This window comes from Equus quagga, chromosome 21 (genome assembly GCF_021613505.1).
Source record: "Equus quagga isolate Etosha38 chromosome 21, UCLA_HA_Equagga_1.0, whole genome shotgun sequence".
Taxonomy (NCBI): domain Eukaryota; kingdom Metazoa; phylum Chordata; class Mammalia; order Perissodactyla; family Equidae; genus Equus; species Equus quagga.
In genome coordinates, this window is record NC_060287.1 from 38,679,405 (window position 1) to 38,701,669 (window position 22,265).

General features: G+C 45.9%; 1 protein-coding gene across 1 annotated transcript in view; it reads left to right on the forward strand.

The window, feature by feature from the left end:
* The first annotated feature begins 230 nt into the window (after positions 1–230).
* The window catches only part of LOC124231303 (trafficking protein particle complex subunit 10), a 102,337-nt gene continuing 80,302 nt past the window's right edge, over positions 231–22,265 (forward strand). The window contains exon 1 of the mRNA XM_046648012.1: positions 231–434. Within this exon, the coding sequence (XP_046503968.1) occupies positions 368–434 (67 nt within the window). The 5' untranslated portion in view covers positions 231–367. The remainder of the gene's footprint in view (positions 435–22,265) is intronic.

Below are 22,265 nucleotides of genomic sequence, written 5' to 3' on the forward strand. Positions count from 1 at the left end.
GTCCGAATGCCATTGTCACTGACTCCTGGGGTCACTCCGAGGCGCGGAGGGAGCTTCTGCGGAGCCTCGCCCGCCGCCTGCCTTCCCTCCCCCGAGGCCGCGCGCCGCCAGGGCGCCTTTCCGTCGGAGGACAGCGCCGGCTGGAGGCCTCCCCTTTAAGCCGTGCGCCCCGGAAGCGGTAACGCGGCGGCGCCGGACCGGAAGTGGATGCGGCCGGCGGCGGGCGGCCGGCTCCGGGACCGGCCTCGCGCGGCCGGGCGGGCGTCGGTGTCGCGGCCGGCGGCGCCGCTCAGGCTCGGGCTGGCCCGGCGCGGCCTCGGGGCTGCCCATGGGGCGCGGGGGGCCGGGCCGGTGACGCCGGACGCCCATGGACGCCCCTGCGGGGCCGCTGCCGCCGCTGATCTACACCATGGAGAACAAGCCCATCGTCACCTGTGAGTGCCCGTCGGCGCGGGACGGGGCGGCGGCCGTTGCGGGCAGCCCGGCCCAGGCTCGCCCGCCCCGCGGCCCGGCCCCGCGCTCCCGGCCCGGCCGCTTCCTGGAACGGAGGTGTGGCCGGGGCGGCGGCTGCGGCTGGCCCTCCGACCCCACCGGGGCCGCCTCCGACCTCCTCTGGGGAAGTCAGCAACTTCCCTCCGGTTTCGGCCTCCGACCTCCCCCCGGGGCGACCTTCGACCCCGCCGGGGCGACCTCCGACCTCCTGTGAGGAAGTCAGCAGTCTCCCCCCGGGGACGGTCTCTGACCCCACCTGGGCGACCTCCGACCTTCCCTGGGGAAGTCAGCAATCTCCCCCCGGGCATGGCCTCTGACCTCTCCTCGGGGACGACCTCCGACCCCGCTGGGGCGATCTCCGACCTCCCCGGGGGACGCCCTCCCAGGCCGTTCCGGCTGCAGTTTGACAGCCCGGGGAGTCGAGGGCGAGGAATGGGGGCCCCGCCGTGCACCCCGTCCAGCCCCAAGCGGGAGCTCGCCCCGCGACCGGAGGGACCGGCTTTCCCGGTGGGGACCGTTCCCTCTGATCCCTAGGAGGGCTCCGTGGCTCTCCGAGTTGCGACGGGGACGAAGTTTGCGTGCGTTCTTGTGTTGGAAGACATGGGTTTGTGCTTCGGTGAAGGGTTACCCGGTAGAAGACGCAGGTGATCTTCGGGGCCGTGCAAAGCTGCCTTTGCACGGGCACGGCGGCTTTGCTGATGGAGCGGGGACCCCGGCCGGGCGTTGTCGTGGAGTCCCCGCAGGCCCCTCGGGAGGAGAAACCCGTTTTGCAGATGAGCCTGTAAAGGCTGGGTGAGCTGCTCCGCCAGAACGTCCCACTCTGGAATCCACACTCTGGACAAGCAGGCTGGTGCCTCTTTGTTTTGGGGGTCCATTTTTTGTTTGTGACACATTTATGCATATGCAAAGGAATTGTTTTCCTCCTACAGGAAAAATTCCCCCTGATTTTTACAATGGTTAGTTTAGAATTAAATACTTTAAAAAACACGGAGCTTCTGGGAAACGTTGAAATGTTGCCTGGGGTTTTGATGACTTGCAGAGAGGTTTTTCAGACTATTAGGATTTTTAACCTTTAACAGTATTCTCTGTCTTCAGTTAATTTTTTCAAATGGTGTTTCATGCTTTGAAAGGAAGCACTCGTTCTATAGAAGAATTTGGGGGCCTAGGCCGCAGTAGACTGTTCTGTAGGTCTTGAGCACGCTCCTGTTTCTCTCCCTCGATTTAATTTTTTTCTGACTAAAGAACTTTCTCCTGGTATGCTCCCTCTTGTCAGATCCCTGGGAAGCTGTGTGTTTAAAGTTTAACTTTGTTGCTTCAGCCTTAGGTGATAAACTTTCTTAGGAAGTGGGCTGTGTCTCATCTAAATTTGGACACTTGTGTAGTTCAGCAATAGCTGTGTGCTTTTTCCCCCAGAACACTTGTCAACTAAAAGTCTTAAGACTGCACCTTCAGCCCAAGAGGACAGGTGCACGCAAAGCTGATCTGGTGGCCCTGCAAGTCCCAGGTACTTTGTGAGTCCTCAGGGAAGAGGGGCCGTGCTGGGTCTTCCTGTTAGCTTTCGGTGTCCTCCAGATCCTGGAAACTTCTCCCCAAGTGCTGGGCACATTTTGAGTGCTTTATAAATATTACTTGTATGGGTATCCACATATTTAATTATATCTCGTAGCCCTTAGCTTACATTTTAATAGCAATATATTTTTCTAGGCGTTGTGTAAGTACATTTCTGAAGAGGAAGTTCCTAAAGCTCTATTGGATTCAGCTGTGACTAAGTGGGTAAATTGTTATTCTAGCAGTCGGGATTTGAGATACGTGTTTGTTTGTTTTTTTTTTTTCTGAGGAAGATTAGCCCTGAGCTAACGTCTGCCGCCAGTCCTCCCCTATTTGCTGAGGAAGACTGGCCCTGAGCTAACATCCGTGCCCATCTTCCTCTACGTTATATGTGGGACGCCTGCCAAGCATGGCTTGCCAAGCAGTGCCATGTCCGCACCCAGGATCCAAACCGGTGGGCCCCGGGCCACCAAAGCGGGATGTGCGCACTTAACCACTGCGCCACCGGGCTGGCCCCTGCGATACGTGTTTTAATGTTTAGTTTCATACACTCTTGCATGGCACACAGCTAAAGGACACAGTTTCCTTTCCTGTAGATTTATTAGAATAGCTTATGTTGGAGATTTTTTCCATGTTTAAAGCATAATGAGTAAGTGTTACCTCTACTGACGGCATCTCTGTCTTAAAGGCACAACCTTTCATTCATTGGAGTCTCAGAAAAGAGTGGTTTCAGTAAACTTTTGGAGAAAGTTAGCTGGAAAAAGAAAAAAGGTTCCTTTAAAAGTTGCAAATTTTGTAGCTTTTAAGAAGGCTGACTTCATGGATCAGACTTGAAGTTACGCTTCAGTTTATCTGGGGCTGAAGCTTCGGGAAGCAGTTGTTGTCCTGGCTTCTCCTCATGCTTTCTTTATCTTGTTCCGTTCTTTCAGCTGCACGTTTTGAAGGGCGAAGCTAGTCTAAGCCATATAGACAGAGGTATTAGGAAAATTGCTTTAACAGTCCATCCAGAGACTCTTTATTCTTCACATTTTTGATGTTATGTACATAGTTCTCTTAGTATGCAACATTTTTGTTTTTAAAGTCTACTTGCATCTTTGAAATGTCACCACTTCAGATCTCCTTGAAGACTTATCAGGCCACTGCACTCTTTTTTTTTCTGAGGAAGATCAGCCCTGAGCTAACATGTGCTGCCAATCCTCCTCTTTTTGCTGAAGAAGTCTGGCCCTGAGCTAACATCCGTGCCCATCTTCCTCTACTTTGTATGTGGGACACCTGCCACAGCATGGCTTTTGCCAAGCGGTCCCCTGTCCTCACCCAGGATCCGAACTGGGGAACCCCGGGCCGCTGAAGCAGAACGTGCCCACTTAACAGCTGTGCCACCCGGCTGGCCCCAGGCCACTGCACTCTTATGAGGTCTGTGTTAGTTCATTTTAAAATGGAAGCAGAATTTATGCTGGTTTTCAATTTCATAGAATTTAGGACATTTTACTTCAAGTGAAAATGAATTGTGCATAGACCTTTCTGAGAAGAATGTCGACTGTGGCTGGTTCAGGGAAATTTGTGAACTGTTTATATGTGGCCATGAGAAGAATGCAAAGTCCCCAGAGATTCGGGGTAAATAGAATACATTATTACTTGAAAACCTTGCTGAATTACTTTAATAATATTCTGAAGCTACCTGCAAGCTTTAATGGGCTTCAGTCCGTAGTTAAGTTTCTGGACCTGGTGCAGGGGGACTACCTGAGCAGGAGATCTGCTTCCGCCCAAGACTGGTTAAGCTTGTAAACACTGGAGAATGTATCGGAAATGCGCAGGGATGTCAGCTCAGCTGTTTGTGGCACTGATGATGTGGTGATGTTGGGCAATAGATTACCTAATCATAGCAATGAGAATACCTATGGTGTCATTTATTAATCATGAAAAATGTGCACTGCAACTGAAACAAATCCAGCAGATGCATTTGATCTAAATTTAAGTTTTAGCTTAGATTTTTTTCAACCACTGGCTCAGTTCTCTGCTGTAGAATAAAGACTTAGGTTTCTGATCCGAAGGTATGTTAGGAAAGGCATTCCTTTTCCAGCTGTCTCGTTTAGAGGACAAAGTTATTGTAATTTCACTGATTTGTGACTGTTGTTTGTTGACTGTCGGCATCATATCTAAAATAGCACATACCCTCAATGTGGAAAGGTGCGGTGCTCCATCCAGATGATCTGTTCTCACCAGCCTCTGCTTAGGGTGCTCATTTCATTTCTCTGAATCTCTGTGTTTGGCGTTCTGCATCTGACATTATACATTTTGAAAGAGGGAAAAAGACAACAAAAATGAGCAGATCTGTAGTGCTTTGTACCTGGTTGGAGTTGGGTTTTTTTCCCCTTGTAGGTTGAAAGTTTTAAATTTGCATATCACAATTTTCCACCGAGCCCGAAAGTATGGTGCTTGTGATTTAACCACTTTCTCAGTTTCATTACCAGAAAAGTCACTTAAAGTGTCTTTTTTTTAAATTGATGCACATAAATGCAGGTCTTGGTCCATGTTAAATGCTTAAGCCAGTAGTGAATGAACGACTGAGAAGTGGGAGAAACGTTTCTCCTTGGCAACCCTCAGTGGTTCCGGGGTTACATTTGGGGCGTGGACGGGAGGACCACCAGATGTGCTGCCCTTGCTGGGTCTGGCCTTTCTGCCTGTGCGTGGTTACATGACCCAGGCGTACGCAATCCCTTCCTCACCTGTGAAGTGGGCACAGTGGTAGTTCTAATCTCAGAGGATTGACATGGGATTAAAAGAATAAATATGTGTAAAGCGTAGTGATCAATGTGCAAAAAAATGTTTGCTGCTCAGGAGCGATTCCTAAACTTTCTGTGTTCATGGTGCCCTCAGTGTCTCAGTAATTTCTTCATGGCACCTCTGGGCTACAAAGAATATTTAATAATTCCATTTACTAAGTAGTTAGGTCCAAATAATTTTATTAAGTGTTATGTCCTAACAGTAGCTATTTAAGAAAAAATAATGCATATAAATTGGAAGAAAAATTTGTATTTCATTCTTAGATAACCCTAACAACATACTAATGGGATGGCTGCACTTGTTGGGCACCACAGCTTCTTTCACCTGGGAATCAGCTTGGACCTTGCGACCCTCCTTGGCTGTCTTTTCTTTGTGGTACTTACCTTTTAGCACAGCACTCCCCCCCCCTTCTGTGATGATAATGATGTCATTCAAAGGAATGAGGAATGTTATGCGATCTAATATTGAAACTGTGAATACCTCAAGTGGGGTCTGGTACCTTTCCAGTGTTGCTATTTCCTCATTAGTTTCAAATATCTCCTGAACGCCTGAGGGTTTGCTGTGACGCCCTGAGGCAGCTGGGGACACAGTTTGGGAACTCACGTTACTCGTATAGGAGCCCACCGCTAGTGTGGATTTGAACTGATCATTTAGAAGTGAAAAGCTTCCTTTTCTATTTGAATTTCAGCTCACATGCCTAATTTACGAGATGTGTTTCTGACAAGTTTTTAGTAAATTAAAATTTTGTTTACGCAAATGACACTTAAGGGTCTGACTTTTTTTTTTAAGTGCTAGTGAACCTCTGGAATAATCGTGTGTGGCAGACATAACACACGCCAGTCTTCCCAGAGAGGCACGGACAGCACGGTGGTGCAGTCCATGCGGTGAGAGAGGAAAGCCTGAGTTGGTCATCTTGCATTGGAAATGCAGGGGGACTTACTGAAGGATTTTTTGTCTAAAAAACGTTTTTTGCCAGTTGACAGAGTATCTTTTTATATGAATTGCACAGCTTAGTGTGTGTGCTCTCACAGTGGACCGTGTGCAGGTCTCCCTTCCCTCTGCTCTCGCCTGGTGGCTTCCGCTCTAGATGACAGACCAGGCGTGGCAGAAGACTGCACGGCCTAAAATACTCCAAAACACACGTTTTTCTCAGCAACCTCCTTCCTTGTGTTTGCCTCCGAGCCTCCTGGGCCTTCTCTCTTCCCTCTCCTGTCTCTCTTCTCTCCATCCTAGTCAAGTCTTTGCTTTGGAACTGCTTTTAACGTGAATTTTGCATGTATTCACAGTATTTTGGTCCCAGGGAATATTTGGTTTTTAAATTCAAAATTGATGACCTTGGGGGCCTGCCCAGTGGCATAGTGGTTAAGTTTGCGTGCTCTGTTTTGGCGGCCCAGGATTTTGCGAGTTCAGATCCCAGACATGGACCCACACACCGCTTGTCAAGCCGTGCTGTGGGAGCGTCCTACATACGAAATAGAGGAACACTGGCACAGATGTTGGCTCAGGGCTAATCTTTCTCAAGCGAAAAAGAGGAAGATTGGCAACAGATGTTAGCTCAGGACCAATCTTCCTCTCCAAAAAACCAAAAAATGATGACTTTGGAGTCATTTGTGACTCCTTTTTTTCTCTCACAGCTGACATTTAGTCTATCAGCAAATATAGTTTTATCTTTAAAAAACTTATCTAGAATTCAGCCACTTCTCCCTAGCTTTACTGCTACTCTCCCAAACCCAAGCCTCCATGTTTCCCTGGGACCACTCCAGTGGCCTCCCAGCAGGCCTTCTGGTCTCTACCCTAGCCCTTGAGGCCAGTTCTCTACGGGGTTAAGAGCAATTCCTCTACAAGAGAAGCCACAGCATGTAATTCCTCCGCTCAGACCCCTCCAGTGGCCAACCCCCTTCTCAGTGTGACATTCACAGACCTTCCTGTGGGCCACGAGACCCTCCCTGACCTACAACCCCCTGGCCGCCCGACCCTGGCCTCCTGGTTGTGCCTGACACCCCTGCAGCCTGCACCCACTGTGGCCTTTGCCGCTGCTGTTACTCCAGCCTGCACTGCTCTTCCCACCCCCTCAGAGGTTCCCTCCCCAACTCTGGTGGCTGCTCAAATGCCACCCAGCTATTGTTCGGCATCCCAGTGACCTTATTCAGTCTTGGTGGCTTGTACTCCCTGATGTACATATTTGTTTTTTATTGGTTTATTGTCTCTCCACCCCTCACCCAGGCTGCCCACAGACTAGAACCTGAGGTGAGTTGGAGGAACTTGGTCTGCTTTGTTCACTGCTGTTTCCGGCACCTGCAGCCGTGCTTGGTATGTGGTAGGTGCCCGTAAATTAAATAAGTAAAGGAGGGAGCACTTCTCTCAGGGAAAACTGCTCTCCATCACTTAATGCTTCCATAAGTTAGAAGTTTTGGTGGCATAAAATTATTTTCTTTAAATACATGTTTTTATCAAGATAAGACAGCTTTGTAGAAAATGCTTGGAGACTTTAAATCCTGATCACTCAGACTTGTTTTTAGGAAACTGCTATGCACGTAGTTTTTTTGATACTGGAACATTCTCTGTTTAGAGTTTTTTTTTTTTTTTTTCCTGCTTTATCTCCCCAAACCCCGCCTGTACACAGTTGTATATCTTAGTTGCAGGTCCTTCTAGTTGTGGGATGTGGGATGCCGCCTCAACGTGGCCTGACGAGCAGTGCCATGTCCGTGCCCAGGATCCGAACCCTGGGCCGCCGCAGCGGAGCATGCGAACTTAACCACTCGGCCATGGAGCCGGCCCCTGTTTAGAATTTTTGAACCGAGGAAATACATGTTAATCTAGTAAAAGAAATCCAGCTAACCGGTATGCCAGGGACTGTATTCTTTGTGGTGATCCTTCTGAGTTGTGTTTGGATATGCTGTCTTTACTGCAAGTCGACAGAAATTTAACTACATCCAAACCAAAGCATTCTTGGGTGGATGCATGCAGCTTCTGAGGTGGAACATTTAGGGTTGAGGGACTGTCAGCCTGGCATTTGGATGAAGCCTTGAGAGAAGATATATTTGTAACTTGTTTTTTTGCTAAGGAAGATTAGCCCTGAGCTAACGTCTGTGCCAGTCTTCCTCCACTTTATATGTGGGTCACTGCCACAGCATGGCTGAGGAGTGGTGTAGGTCCATGCCCAGGATCTGAACCCATGAATCTGGGCTGTTGAAGTGGAGTGTGCTGAACTTGACCACTATACCACGGGGCCAGCCCCTATTTGTAACTTTTCAAAGCTAAACTTTAGGGGCTGGTCCTGTGGCCGAGTGGTTAAGTTCATACGCTCCGCTTTGGTGGCCTAGGGTTTCACTGGTTTGGATCCTGGGCATGGACCTAGCACCACTCATCAAGCCATGCTGAGGTGGCATCCCACATAGCAGAACTAGAAGGGCCTGCAACTAGGATATACAGCTATGTACTGGGGGGCTTTGGGGAGAAGAAGGAAAAAAAAAGATGATTGGCAACAGATGTTAGTTCACAGCCAATCTCAAAACAAAAACCCTAAACTTTAAACCTTAAAAATGCATAGATAAACTGGGATCCATTTTTATTATGAAGAATGGAATCTTGAAGTGGGATTGCTGGCTCAGAAGGTGAGAGCACTTTGAAGTTTGAACCGTGTTTCCCAAGCACCCTGTGAAAAGCTGTTTTCTGAGTTACGCTTCACTGGATAGGATCCATCTTTTTAATTGTCACCAGTCTGATGGATGGGAAAACAAACTTGTAGGTTCTTTTATTTAAAAAAAGAGCTTTATTGAGCTTTAATGTATGTACTATAAAATTCATCCGTTGTAAGTATACAATTTTTTGACTATTAATAAATTTTTCAGGTTGTACAGCCATTACCACATTTCAGTTTTAGAACCTTTTGGTCGCTTCAACGGCCTCCTTTGTACTTGTTAGCAGGTAATCCTTGCTCCCACCCCCAGACATAGGCAGTCAGTAACCTGCTTTCCATCTCTATAAATTTGCATTTTCTGGACGTTTCGTAGAAATGAAATTGTGTAATATGCAGTCTTGGATCTGCCTGCTTTTCCTCGGGTGTTTTTGAGGTTCATCCGTGTCGCACCATTAATGATTTGTTCCTTCTGTTGTTGCTGTACAGTATTCCACTGTATGGATGGGCCACATCTTGTTTATCCATTCACCAGTTGATGGACACTTTCCCAATTTTTGGCTGTTGTAAATAATGCTGTTGTGAACATTTGCCTGTGTGTCTTTGTGTGGACGTGTGTTTTCATTTTCATGGGAAGATTCCTAGGAGCGGAATTGCCGTGTTGTATGATAAGCTTATGTCTGACTTTTTAAGAAACTGCCAGATTATTTTCCAAAGTGGCTGTACAGCTCAACCTTCCCACCAGCAGTGTTTGAAGGTTCCAGCGTCTTCACATCCTCTCTGATTCTTCCTTGTCTGTCTTTTTTATTGTAGCCATCCTAGTGGGCATGAAGTGGTGTGTATCCGATTTTGGTTTTAGTTTCTATTCTCTGATGATTAGTGATGTTGAGCATCTTTGCCTGTTCTTATTAGCTGTTTGTATATCTTCTTTAGTGAAATGTTTGTTCAAATCTTTTGCACATTTTTAAATTAGATTATGATTGAGTTGTAAAGTTTATTATATTTTCTGGATACATGTTCTTTATCAGATAGATGATTTGCAAATATTTTCTCCTAATCTTTGGTTGTCTTTTAATTTTCTTAATGGTGTCTTTTGAAAGGCAAATGTTTTCAGTTTTGACGAAGTCCAGTTATCAGTTTTTTCTCTTGTGGATTGTGCTTTTGATATTGTAGCTCAGGACTCTTTGTCCAGCCCAAGGTCATCATAGTTGTCTGGTGTGCTGATGATGTCTTCTGAATTACCTCTTCATCTGCGTCTGCTCACATTTAGGAAGCATAGCCGAAAACCTGTCTAGAAGATGAATTGGAATAGCACTAGGGAAAGAAAGTGCGTTCTGTGTCTGTATTTTATACGTATGTATTAGCAGTTTTCTAGGGCTGCAGTAACAAATTATCAGACACTGAATGGCTTAAAAACAGAAGTTTATTCTCTCACAGTTCTGGAGACCAGAAGTTGAAAATCAAGGTATCAGCAGGACCGTGCTCCCTCCTGAGGCCGTAGGGGAAGCCCCTTCCTTGCCTCTTCCAGCTCCCAGAAATCCTTGGTGTTTCTTGGCTTGTGGCTGCATCTCTCTGATCTCTGCCTCATCTTCACACGGCCTTCTTGCTCTCTGTGCTTTCTCTTCTGTCTCTTATCACACTCACCGTTAGATTTAGGGCTCATCTAGATAAGCTGGGATAATCTTGTTAGAGATCCTGATCTTAATTATATCTACAAAGACCCTTTTTCTAAATAATGTCCCATTCACGGGTTCTAGGGGTCAGGGTGTGGACGAATCACTTGGCCCTTTCAGCCCCTTCATCACACTGTCTGCACTGGCATCCAGGTGCATACTGGCCAGCACCCCCGCAGGTCTTTGGTTTTCTACTGTTTCTTCTATTTTGGGGGGCTTGTCCTTGCTGTGCTCCTGAGCAACGGAACGATTCCTGGGCATCTGCGGTTTTGGGGTCTAGATGTTGACACAAGGTGGGATGATCTCTCAGAAAAAGATGAACCTTTTCTGCAATCTCTCTTTCCTTAATTTTTTTTCCCTAGAGCATAAATGCCTTTATTTGGCTTCCTGCACATGTGTTATGTGATATTTTGATCCTCAGTATTGTTTTAGGCCTTTGTTTGCAAAATTTTTAAAAAGTGAGCAGAGAAATTTTAAAGAAACTGACAACAGGTTTAAACCTTGCTTTCTCCAGGGAACGTTGTATGTTTGGAAATTTTTCTTATTTTTAACAGGTCTCTTTAGCATTTAGAAGTCATTGCGTGAATTTCAGAGCTGAAATTGTAGGGAGAGCCTTGGAAGTAACCGTGCCCCGTTTGGTCGTCATTCCTGCTGCATCTGTAGCTCACCACTGGTGGGTACTTTTAGTGCAGCTGGGTCACTTAGTAAGTTTCCGAGCATTGAGGTGAACAGTGAGAAGGGCTGTCAGAGATCATTTTGAAGTTGAAGACCTGAGGGCTGGTGGCTGTGCCGGACTAGGGTCCCTCAGTAGTTGGTGGTGCCTCGAGGATAGCGTCAAGGTGGCTGATTCCTCCTCTGCACAGCTCTGCCAGGTACTCGGGGAGTCAGACCTCGTCTGCCTACACAGAAGGGGCTTGTCCCTGAAATTATCCCTCAAGAATGCCTTTGCTGTAGAGTTAAGTAAAATAAAAATATCGCTTCCTTTACTTCTGCAATCTAGGAACTAAGTCAGCCACACTAGAAATTTTTAGTATAATCTTACTCATTCTAAAATTAAATTCATATTCTGAGAACTGGACGCCCAGCAGCATCATTGCTTATGCTGTAGGACTTCGTGTCCTTTGGGGGCCCTGGGTTGCCTAGCGTAGAGTATGAAGGGGTTGGGCCAGATTCACCAGTCAGCGAATACGTAGTCGTCATCTGTTACATGCCAGGTACCATTGCAGGTACTTGGGTTTCCTCCGTGAGCAAAGACCCCAGCTCTCTTAGAGCTATGTTCTAGCAAGAGGAGATGGATGTAAATAGTAATTTATACAATATAACAGGTGATACGTGCTATGGAAAAAGGAAGAAAGAAAAAAAGATAAGAGAAATGTGAGAGTTGTAACGTTTCGAACTTTTATTATGGAAACTTGCAAATATATAAAAAAACCAGAATAGTGTAAAGGAGCTTTAACAATTGTGTGAATTGGTCAATCTCTATGCCCCCCCATTCCTTCCAATCCTACATTATTTTGAAGCAAATGGCAAGCATCACATACATAATTTATCTATGAATGTGTGTGTTATGGACTGAATGTTTGTAACACCCCCCCATTCATATGTTGAGGCCCTAACCCCAGTGTCTTGCTATTTGGAGATGGGGCCTTTGGGAGGTGATCAGGATTAGATTAGGTCCTGAGGATGGGGCCCTCATGATGGGATTAGTGGCTTTATCAGAAAAGGAAGAGAGAGAGCTCTCCCTTCCTCCTCCAGCACCCCAAGGAAAGGCCATAGGAGCACCCAGTGGGAGGTGGCTGCGTGCGAGCCGGGAAGAGAGCTCCCACCGGGAACTGAATGACCAGCACCTTGACCTTAGACTTCTAGCCTCCAGAACTGGGAGAAAATAAATTTGTGTTGTTTAAGCCACTCTGTCCATAGCGTTTTGTGATGGCGGCTAAGACAGTATGTATCTCTAAAAGATAAGGACTTTTTAAAAAAATTGATGTCATAATAGTTTATAACATTGTAGAATTTCAGTTGTACATTATTATTTGTCAGTCACGATATTAATGTGCCCCTTTACCCCTTATGCCCACCCCCATCCCCCTTCCCCTCTGGTAACTGCTAATCTGTTCTCTTTGTCCATGTATGTGTTTATAAAAGATAAGGACTTTAAAAAAACATAACTGCAAAACCTTTATCGCACCTAAAAAGAATTCCTTAATATTGAATAGTCAATGTTTACATTTCCGATGTGTCTTAAATGTCTTTTTTTTTTTATCATTTAGTATCCAAATAAAGTTTTTGGATACATCTTTAAGTTTCTCTTAAAATCTTGGTTTCCCCTCCATCTCCCTTTTGTTCCTTGCAGTTTGTTGAAGGGCCCAGGTTGTTCGTCCTGTGGTGGTCTCGCCTCCTGGGCTTTGCCAGCTGCGTCCTGTGGTGTCCTTAAACACCATCCTCTGCCCTCTGTGTTTCCTGTGAGATGGTCATTGCAGCCCGAGGCCAGGGCGCATTCAGGTCGGACTTTGGCAAGAGTGTCTCGTAGGTGGCACTGTGTTCCTCCATGAGCAGGAGCGCAGTGTCTGGTGGGGTCTCTTCGTGATGTTAGCAGCCATTTAATCTCACATCATTAATTCTTTAAGGGTTGCCAAATGGTGATGTTCTAATTTCACCATTTCTTCTTCATTTATTAACCGAAATATTTGTGTAGAGAGTGTGTCTGTGTACATACATACACACACACATGTATATACATATATTTATATTCTTGGTTACCCAGTGGCGTAGTTTGTGTGGGAAAGGAAGACTAATGCTTGGTTTCCTTTACAGAATTGTTTTCAAAGTGAGTTGGCTTACTAGTGTCCTTTAGTGGTGCTCAGTTAGTTTAGGTTTTTTTTTGTTTTTTTTTAAGTCTCGTTATGAATTTAGGATTTAAACAACTTGACTTGTTTCAGCCCATTGCAGCTGTCATCCTTACTGAGGTGCAAGTTGTTCCGTCTCTCCCAGTTGGCTTCTCAGTTATAGGGATCTTTGTAATTTCTTTGTTGTCTGCTCTGACAAGATGTCCAGACTCCTTTTGTCCATTTCCTGCTGCCCCTTTTCAGGGGACAGGGCTAGGATGGAAAGGTAAAGTACGGCACAAGGTCACACTGATCTTTTCAATGCAAATTCAGGACCTCAGGGCTTTAATGAACTGCTCTGCCTTCTGTATTCTCTTTGTTCCGGTTCTCATGGGTGGTTGGGGATGACAGAGTTAGAGCGAGGTTCTCAGCCTGGAGCTGCGGTGGAGTGCCCTGGGGGGCTGGGTGCCTGGAGGGCTGGTTAGCACCTGCGGCCGGGCGGGGTGGGGCCTGGGCATTAGTGTGTGCAGCAGACGCCCAGGTGGTCTGGTGCTGCAGACCCAGGAGCCGCGTGTCCCCCTTCCACAGGCTCTGAGTAACTGCACTCTAACTCTGCCATCACAGGCTGACTAGTGGAGACATTTAAACTTTCTGTCATCGTTTTTGTGGCACTTGGCTCAACCCCACTGGGAACGAACAGGTTCCTGTGGTTCAAGCCCCTTGTCCTGCTTCCTCTCTCTGTGGTTACACTGCTAATTGCGTATCATTTTAACTTCATTTAGTTTTTCCTGATATTTTTAGGGAAAGCTTTTTAAAATTTAATTTAGTTTTATAATTATATAAAGTATTTACATGCTTCCAAAATCAAATCTCCCGCACGAGGTAGAGCAGTCTGGCGCACATCCCTGTCCTTTCCCCCTCCCCTCCCGCCTGGGTATTCTCCTTCCATAAGACAATTCGCGCATACTTGTATTTCCCTTACTTTCTTTTTCTTGGTTAAGAGATTGCAAACTACACATACATTTTTCCCATGTCGTTTTTTCCCTCAGTGTTGTCTGGAGAGCATTCCACACTAGTGTATAGAGATGTGTCCATTCCTTTGTCACAGTCCTGTAGAGCTCCATTATGGGGACGTTCCGTGGTGTATTCTCCTAGACCCCATTGGTGATGTCAGAGAATAAGAGGCATAAACTACAACAGAAGTAGAAAGGTTATTTGGGGTCTCAAGAATTGCAACTTGGGAGAGACACATGCGAGTAGAAACTCAAATGTGCTCCGAGGAGAACAGAGGAGATGGGTTAGAAGAGATGAATTACACAGGTTGTTTTGCAAGATTTGTGATTGGCACCAGCAGCATCTATTACCTCTTGGCTACACACGATTGGTTGCTAAGGCCATCCCTAAGGCAGAAAGTTCTTATCTATGGGAGTAAGCATATTTCTTGGCAGAAGGTCAGGATGACAGCAGTGAAGCACAGTTCAAAGGTTATGTTCCATCTGGGTGGAGACGTGTAGAAGCCCCGCTTCCCGGGTGGCCATCCAGCTCCATTTTAGAAGCTTTGACGCACGTTATACCGTTTTGTTATCGTCGTCTGCAGTGGAACTTGAATGGTTTTGTCTTTTGCTGTTTCAGAGTCTCACATCGAATAGCCTTGTGTGTGCGATAGCCTTGTGTGGGCATCTGTCTTCTAATTTTGCTGGGCTATCTGTTGGGATAGATTTCTGGGGCTGCAGTAGACGTGGATGTAATTTTGCTAAATGTTGCCAAATTCTCCTCCATAATGGTGCACCTTTTGAAACTGCAGTTAGACCTTGTGACACGATGACCTTTGAACAGAGTCTTTAAGGAGATGAAGGGGAAATCTGGGGATAGAGCAGCTTGGGGACCCTTCTATCCAAAGCCCAGGACGGGCATGCCTGGAGCGGACGAGATCTCTTCTTGAATTTGTGAGTGCTATGATTCGAACTGCTACAGTCATCCTGTTATCTTTATTTAAAAATATACAAACTGTTAAAGCCCGATTCTTCAGTATTCTTTTTTTTTTTTTGAGGAAGATCAGCCCTGAGCTAACATCTGCTGCCAGTCCTCTTTTTGCTGAGGAAGACTGGCCCTGTGCTAACATCTGTGCCCATCTTCCTCTACTTTATATGTGGGACACCTGCCACAGCATGGCTTGATGAGCAGTGCCATGTCCGCACCTGGGATCTGAACCGGCAGACCTTGGGCCACTGAAGTGGAACGTGCCCTTAGCTGCTGTGGCACTGAGCTGGCCCCTTCAGTTTTCTTATATTTAGATGCATTTGTTTGATCTTTCTTTTTCTGTTGAAACTCTTGGATTTTAAGTCTAGTCTTGTCTCTTGAGAGCTAGAGAAGGTGACTGTCGTCCGCTGGTTAGGAGTGTTTGCTTAGACCTCTTTAACACTTGGCCGGGGTGCTAAATTGTCTTTCATTTTGAAAAAGAAAAAGACTTTGGGACTTTGTATCTTGTGACTGGTCTCCCATGTATCAGTTATAGTTTCTTTTCTGCAAACTCCCACGTGTGAAACTTGGTTAATGCTGGCATAGTGTGGTTTTTTCCCTTTGATCACTCCTGGGGGTGGTAATTGTTATGTGGACTGGGTACTGGGAGAGTGAGAGTGTGTCACAGGCAGGGGCAGGAGGAAGGCTGGGTGGTACGGGTGTAACGGGGGAGCTGGGGATCAATCGGGGGGTATGCTGAGTTGTGATTTGAAATCACCGTCGTTTTGGCAGGCGTGACACAGGGTCTGTGACAACTGACAGCCAAGCGAAGATGATCCCTGTCACCTGGCTGCGGGAGCGACTAGTCTTTAAACCAGGCCTCTGCAGTGCACAGCTGCGCGAGGGTCCCTTTGCTTTTCTTCTCAGCTACGTGCCTTCCAGTGGAGAGAGGGCAAGGTTTCCGCATAGAAGGGGGCTCAGTGGCCCAGTCATTGTGAGGCATAGAGTCCCCCTTGATTTCTGTGTGAAGAATCTGGATGGCGTCTGGATCTGTTCTGTTCTTCCTTGTTAACCTTCAGTCCCTGCCCCCACCCCCAAATTTGAAAGCCTTTCGTGTGCGGAGACTGAGGGGCCACTGGGGAGGGTTTCCTTATTCCATGATTATGCATTTGATATTAGTTTTCCCCATGAAAGCGCTATCAATTTGAAGCATTAATTAATTTTCATTACTGCATTGACATTATACATAAATTATAGCAAATACGTTTTACATTTTATTGAGCAGGCTGAAATGACTTCCCAGTTTGTGACCTTGGACTTTTTTCTTGCTGTTGTTGAGGAAGCTTGGCCCTGAGCCAACATCTGTTGCCAGTCTTCCTCTTACTTTTGCTTGAGGAAGATTAGCCCTGAACTAACATCTTGTGGCCATCTTCCTTTATTTTGTGTGTGGGATGCCTGCTACAGCATGGCTTGATGAGTGGTGTAGGTCCGTGCCAGGGATCTGAACCTGCAAACGCCAGGCTGCCAAAGTAGAGCACGTGAACTCAACCACTGCGCCACCAGGCCAGCCCTGACCGTTGACATTTTTATCGTCCATGTGAAAGTCTGTTCTACCAAAGCTGTTGAGGAGAAATTGATTAATGTGCGGTCTGTCGGCAAGCACATGCATTCTTGGGGTTAAAGACTCTGCCCTCTTTACTACTTGTTTTCAGATGGGAGTGAGCCGCCTGTTAGTGAATTGTAACTTTATTTTGTTAACAGCACGCTTAAAGAATGCTGTTTCTACAAAATTTTCTATAAAGCAAATGTTAGATAAATTATGTATTTCCTTTGACTTTTTCTTCACAAGTACAATCTTAGAATCTCTTGCTTGGAACAGCCTTAAAATAGCTCCTCTTGTCCTAGTCCAGCCACTCCACAGCTGTGTGGTCTCTAGAGTCCCAACTGGGAGATGGTCAGATGTGGGCTGTGGGTTCCTCTGTCTGACGCCACAGCACTTCTGCTGAGCTGCAGTCCGTCCCCGTCATCCCCAGTCATGAGTGCTGTGGAGCCTGCAGGATAGAGCTAACCCTTTTAAATTAAGACATCATCTGTTAGGTAGGTGAAGGCAGCCGTCTTGATAACAGGCTACAATAATCTGGATGTCTTCAACAATTGAAGAGAAGGAGGGCTGTATTTTATTATAAAAGTTACTGTTCCCACACAAAATTGGGGTTCTCTTGCCCGATGCTCATAAAAAAGCCAATTATTATGACAGTCAGCTTTTGGGAAAAGAAATGTAACTTTATTTTGCGAGATCGATCTGCAACGAGACATGGGGCATGTGCCCTCAAACCTGTCTCCCTGGTCCAGGGTTTGGGGCGCAATTTGTGGGATGAAGCACAGGGCGGTCTGAAGTGTGGAGACAGATGACTGGAGGTGAGGAGAAGTGAGGTAACTGATGATGTGCGCAAGCGTAGTCAAGCTTCATGCCTCTTCACAGGACATGTGTTCACAAAATGGTGGTGTTACCATGACCTGAGGGTGGAGTTTTTAGCTCCCTGACGTCAAAAAGGTTACTTAACGGAGCATTTGTGCAGGCCCAGTTGATGAGTTGGTGGTCTCAACTGGCCTGAACTGGACAAGGGATCTCAGTTCCTGAAAAACCACTGTTAATTACTCTATTGATAAGATGGGATCAGTTGAACAAGGGTCCTGGAGGGCCCGGGGTTACATTACTATTTGTCTTTACTAAGATTATACTAAAGGGTTTGAAGAAAAATTATACTGTATGAGAGTACCAACAAATATTTAAAATTTTTATTTAAGATCTTTTACCTAACATAAATCTCCAAATTAAAATACTGATCTTGAGTCAGTGGAACAGAATTGAAAGCCCAGAAATAAAACCACACATCTATGGACAGCTAATCTTTGGCAAAGGAGCTAAGAACGTACGATGGAGAAAGGAAAGTTTCTTCAATAAATGGTATTGGGAAAACTGGACAACCACATGCAAAAGAATGAAAGTAGATTATTATCTTTCACCATATGCAAAAATCAACTCAAAATGGATCAAAGACTTGAAGATAAGACCTGAAACCATAAAACTCCTAGGAGAAAATATAGGCAGTACACTCTGACATTGGTCTTAGAAAGATCTTTTCAAATACCATGTCTATTCTGGCAGGGGAAACAAAAGAAAAAATAGACAAATGGGACTTCATCAGACTAAAGAACTTCTGCAAGGCAAAGGAAACCAGGAACAAAAATGAAAAGACACCCCACCAACTGGGAGAAAATATTTGCAAGTCATATATCTGACAAAGGGTTAATCTCTAAACTATATGAACTCACACAACTGAACAACAAGAAAACAAACAACCCCATCAAAAAATGGGCAGAGGATATGAACATTTTTCCGAAGAAGATATGCAGATGGCCAACAGGCACATGAAAAGATATTCAACATCACTAATCATCAGGGAAATGCAAATCAAAACTACACTTAGATATCACCTTACACCCGTTAGAATGGCCATGGTCACCAAGACAAAAGATAACAAATGTTGGAGAGGATGTCGAGAAAAGGGAACCCTCATCCACTGCTGGTGGGAATGCAAACTGGTGCAGCCACTATGGAAAACAGTATGGAGATTCCTCAAACTAAAAACAGACATACCATATGACCCAGCTATCCCAATACTGGGTATTTATCCAAACATCAACAGTTGACATCAGTTGACATCAACAACTCAAAGAGACTTATGCACCCCTATGTTCACTGCAGCATTATTCACAACACCCGAGATGTGGAAGCAACCGAAGTGCCCACTGACTGATGAATGGATAAAGAAGATGTGGTGTATACATACAATGGAATACTACTCAGCCATAAAAAAGACAAAATTGTCCCATTCTCAACAACATGGTTGGCCTTGACATTACTATGTTAGGTGAAATAAGCCAGACAGAGAAAGACAAACACTGTATGATTTCACTCGTATGTGGAAGATAAACTAGCACATGGACAAAGAGAACATTTAGTGGTTACCAGAGGGGAAGGGCCTTGGGGGTGGGCACAAGGGGTGAAGGGGTACATTTATATCGTGACTGACAAACAATAATGTACAACTGAAATTTCACAATGTTATAAACTATTGTGACCTCAATAAAAAAAATACTGATCTTGAAAATATATGATATCAGGTATTTAGAAAAGCTGCAAATTGACTGAGCATTTTGGTTTCTTTTTTTGCCACCTTCTCAGGGTTATGATTTGCCGATCCTTTGATGCTTTGGTGATAAGACTTTCACAGCTCTGCATGTTTAAGGATTGGTAACAATGGAAAGCAGGTGACAGAAATGTTTGCGGTGTTGGTGGAAGGTCTTCTAGAGCCTGTATTTTCAGCCACGGTGTCAGCACAGCCACTGTAGGTTAATTAGCAAATGGTAAAATGAAGAAACAGCAGCAAAACGGAGCCGTAGTGAAGGATGCTGAGTGCAGAGCCAGGCGCCTGGGTCTTGGTCGGTCCTGGCGTTGATGCTAGGAACTGCTTCCCCTCGGGCCGGTTGGGGAGGTTCTGGGTGCCTTGGTTTCTGTGTGTGCAGGGGCGCTCTCTCCTCGGGCTGGTGTGAAGGCTCAGGGTGACTGTGTGCCTAGGGCTTCCTGTCAGCCAGCTCTCACCTGGGGCCAGATCCTCCTGGATCAGCAGATCAAAGGTATTACGTAGATTTGGGGGTTTTTTGGTGAATTAAATGCTTTTATTTTTCCCTTGTAAGTGTCTTGTATACTTTTCATAGTTGTATTTGTTTCCTGTGGCTGCTGTAACAAATTACATAGATTTAGTGCCTTAAAACAACACAGGTATTGTCTTACAGTTTCAGAGGTCAGAAGTCTGAAATGGTCTCATTGGGCTAAAATTAAGTGGTTGGCAGGGCCCATTTCTTCTGGAGGCTCCAGAGGAGAGTCCGTTTCCTGCCTTTTCCAGCTTCTAGAGGCACCACATTCCTTGGCTCATGGTCCCTCTCCCATCTTCACAGCCAGCAGTGACCGGTTCAGTCTTTGAGATGCCATCTCTCTGGTTCCGGCTTTTCTGCCTCCTTCTCCCCAGTTAAGGACCCTTGTGAGTGCGTTGGGCCCATCTAGATAATCCAGGATAATCTCTTTACGTTAAGGTCAGATGATTAGCAACCTTAATCCATCTGCGACCTCCATTCTCCCTTGGTGTGTAATGTAACACATTCATAGGTTCCCGGAATCAGCTGGAGATTTTTGAATGCCCTTAACACAGGTGTGGAAAAAAAATCATAGGACATAGTGATTCTATAAGTAGAAAAGCCCTGTGTCCTTCCCACAGTGAAGGTAACTTTTGAGAGGTAACTTTTCAGTTTAACCTTGTTTTTCCCCAGACAAGTTTTAGCTCTTGAGCAGTCAGACCACGTTGGTAATTTATGCTCTTTCTGGAGACTGTTTAGTGCCAAATTTAATCTTTTCTTTTTCTTTTGGTGAGGAAGGTTGGCCCTGAGCTAACAACTATTGCCAGTCTTCCTCTTTTTGTTTGAGGAAGATTATGCCTGAGCTAACATCTGTGCCCATCTTCCTCTATTTTGTATGTGGGACGCCTGCCACAGTGTGGCTTGATGCGTGGTGTGTAGGTCCATACCTGGGATCTGAACCCGCGAACTCTGGGCCGCTGAAGTGGAGCATGTGAACTTAACCACTGCACCACCAGGCCAGCCCCCTAAATCCAATCTTATGTCATAATCAAGACCTAAAATCTTTTAAAAATTGTTGCATAAACATTATAGGAATATTAGCCACAACAAATTTATAGCTTTTTGAGCATAATGCAAACCTTTTTCCTTTAGTTAAAGAGTAACATGTACCTTTGTTTTGGTCTCGTTTAGACATCTGACATGCCTGTAATCAGAAAGCGAGCTCCCAGTAACCTCTCCCCACACAGCCGCTGTGCACCCTTCAGTCTGGATGCAGGTTTTTAGCAGGCTGAAGCACTGGTTGTCTGTCTGTTTTGTTGGAGGCATCTTCACACAAAGCAGGACATCCTGGGGTCCTCTGCTCTTTAAGTATCAACTTAATACTGATTCTGTTCTGGTTGCAGTTGGCTGTGAAGAATTAAAGATCTGAATTTGAAAATGCTTTGACCTAAATAACTTTGTGGCTTTGCAGCTCTAGCGGACCCTAAAATAAAAGGTTTTGTGCATGAAATGATTGAAAGTCAAAGCTTCCATTGCTCTTTTCGTTGCTGGAGGATAGACAAATGACGTATGGGTATGAGGACAGCTGGGGCTGGCCTGAGCACAGCCGCGGGGTCCGTCTGGGCTGGCGCTGAGCTTTGGGCAGACTCGTCTCGGCGAGAGCACCATGGGTCTGGAAGGGCTGTGTAGTCTACAGTTACAGTTGACTTCTCTGAAAATTGCAGTTGTCTCAAGAATAGCCATTTTCTTATCATTTTATTGTTGGTCGTCTGAAATCTGAACGATAACATCTATGTCTAGTTACTCATGTTTTGTAAATTGGTCATGTGTTAGTGTCTTTTTAATATTGGTGTAAGTTACTACTTCCTCTTTGAGTTCCCAAGTCCTTCTGTTTTAAAGATTTTAAGAAAATGTTAAGCTGAGTTTGTTGAAATATGACCCATTTATGCTTAAATCACTGAAATCATCTTTTTGAATTCTTTTTTCCCCCGTGTTTAATTAGTTCTTATTTGCTTTTAACATAAAAAGTTTTAAATTGCGTGATTACTACATGATGTGTGCTGGTCAAATTCTCAGCGACTCGCGCGGTGAGGGCCTGCGTGGGTCTCTGACCGCGGGGAATAGGTCAGTTCCAGCTGGTGTAAATTGTGAGGAAATGGTTTGGTTCATTCTCTCAGAAACTGGGCTCTGCTTGCCGTTCTCGAGAAGTGTCTGAGCCGGGCTCTCAGCCTGGGACAGGTGCCGTGCAGGTCCAGGCAGCACCCAGACACAGTGCCCGCGTCTCTCTGTTCGGAGCAGGTGACTGTCCCCCGATGTTTCCCTTCATGTTCAGGGCTCCTGTGCCTGCTCCTCAGTCATCCCTCCTGCCAGGGGGTTGCCAGGCAGTGATACAGCCAGGGTAGAGGAGGACCGTGCTGGTCTGCACACACCCCTGCACCCGCCTGGGTGCGGGCCCCTGTGTGCCCCCTGGCTCGCCCCAATCCTCAAATCGCTGAGCCCCCAGTGAGTGACGAGAGTGGGTCCTGTGTGTGTAGACACACGCACAGGGAAAGAGATTTATGTCAATGCGATCAGGCTTTGAATTACTCTTATTAGTTATTGTGATGTCTCCCCTCTCACCAAAAAAAGGAATCTCCGTTGTCTGAATTG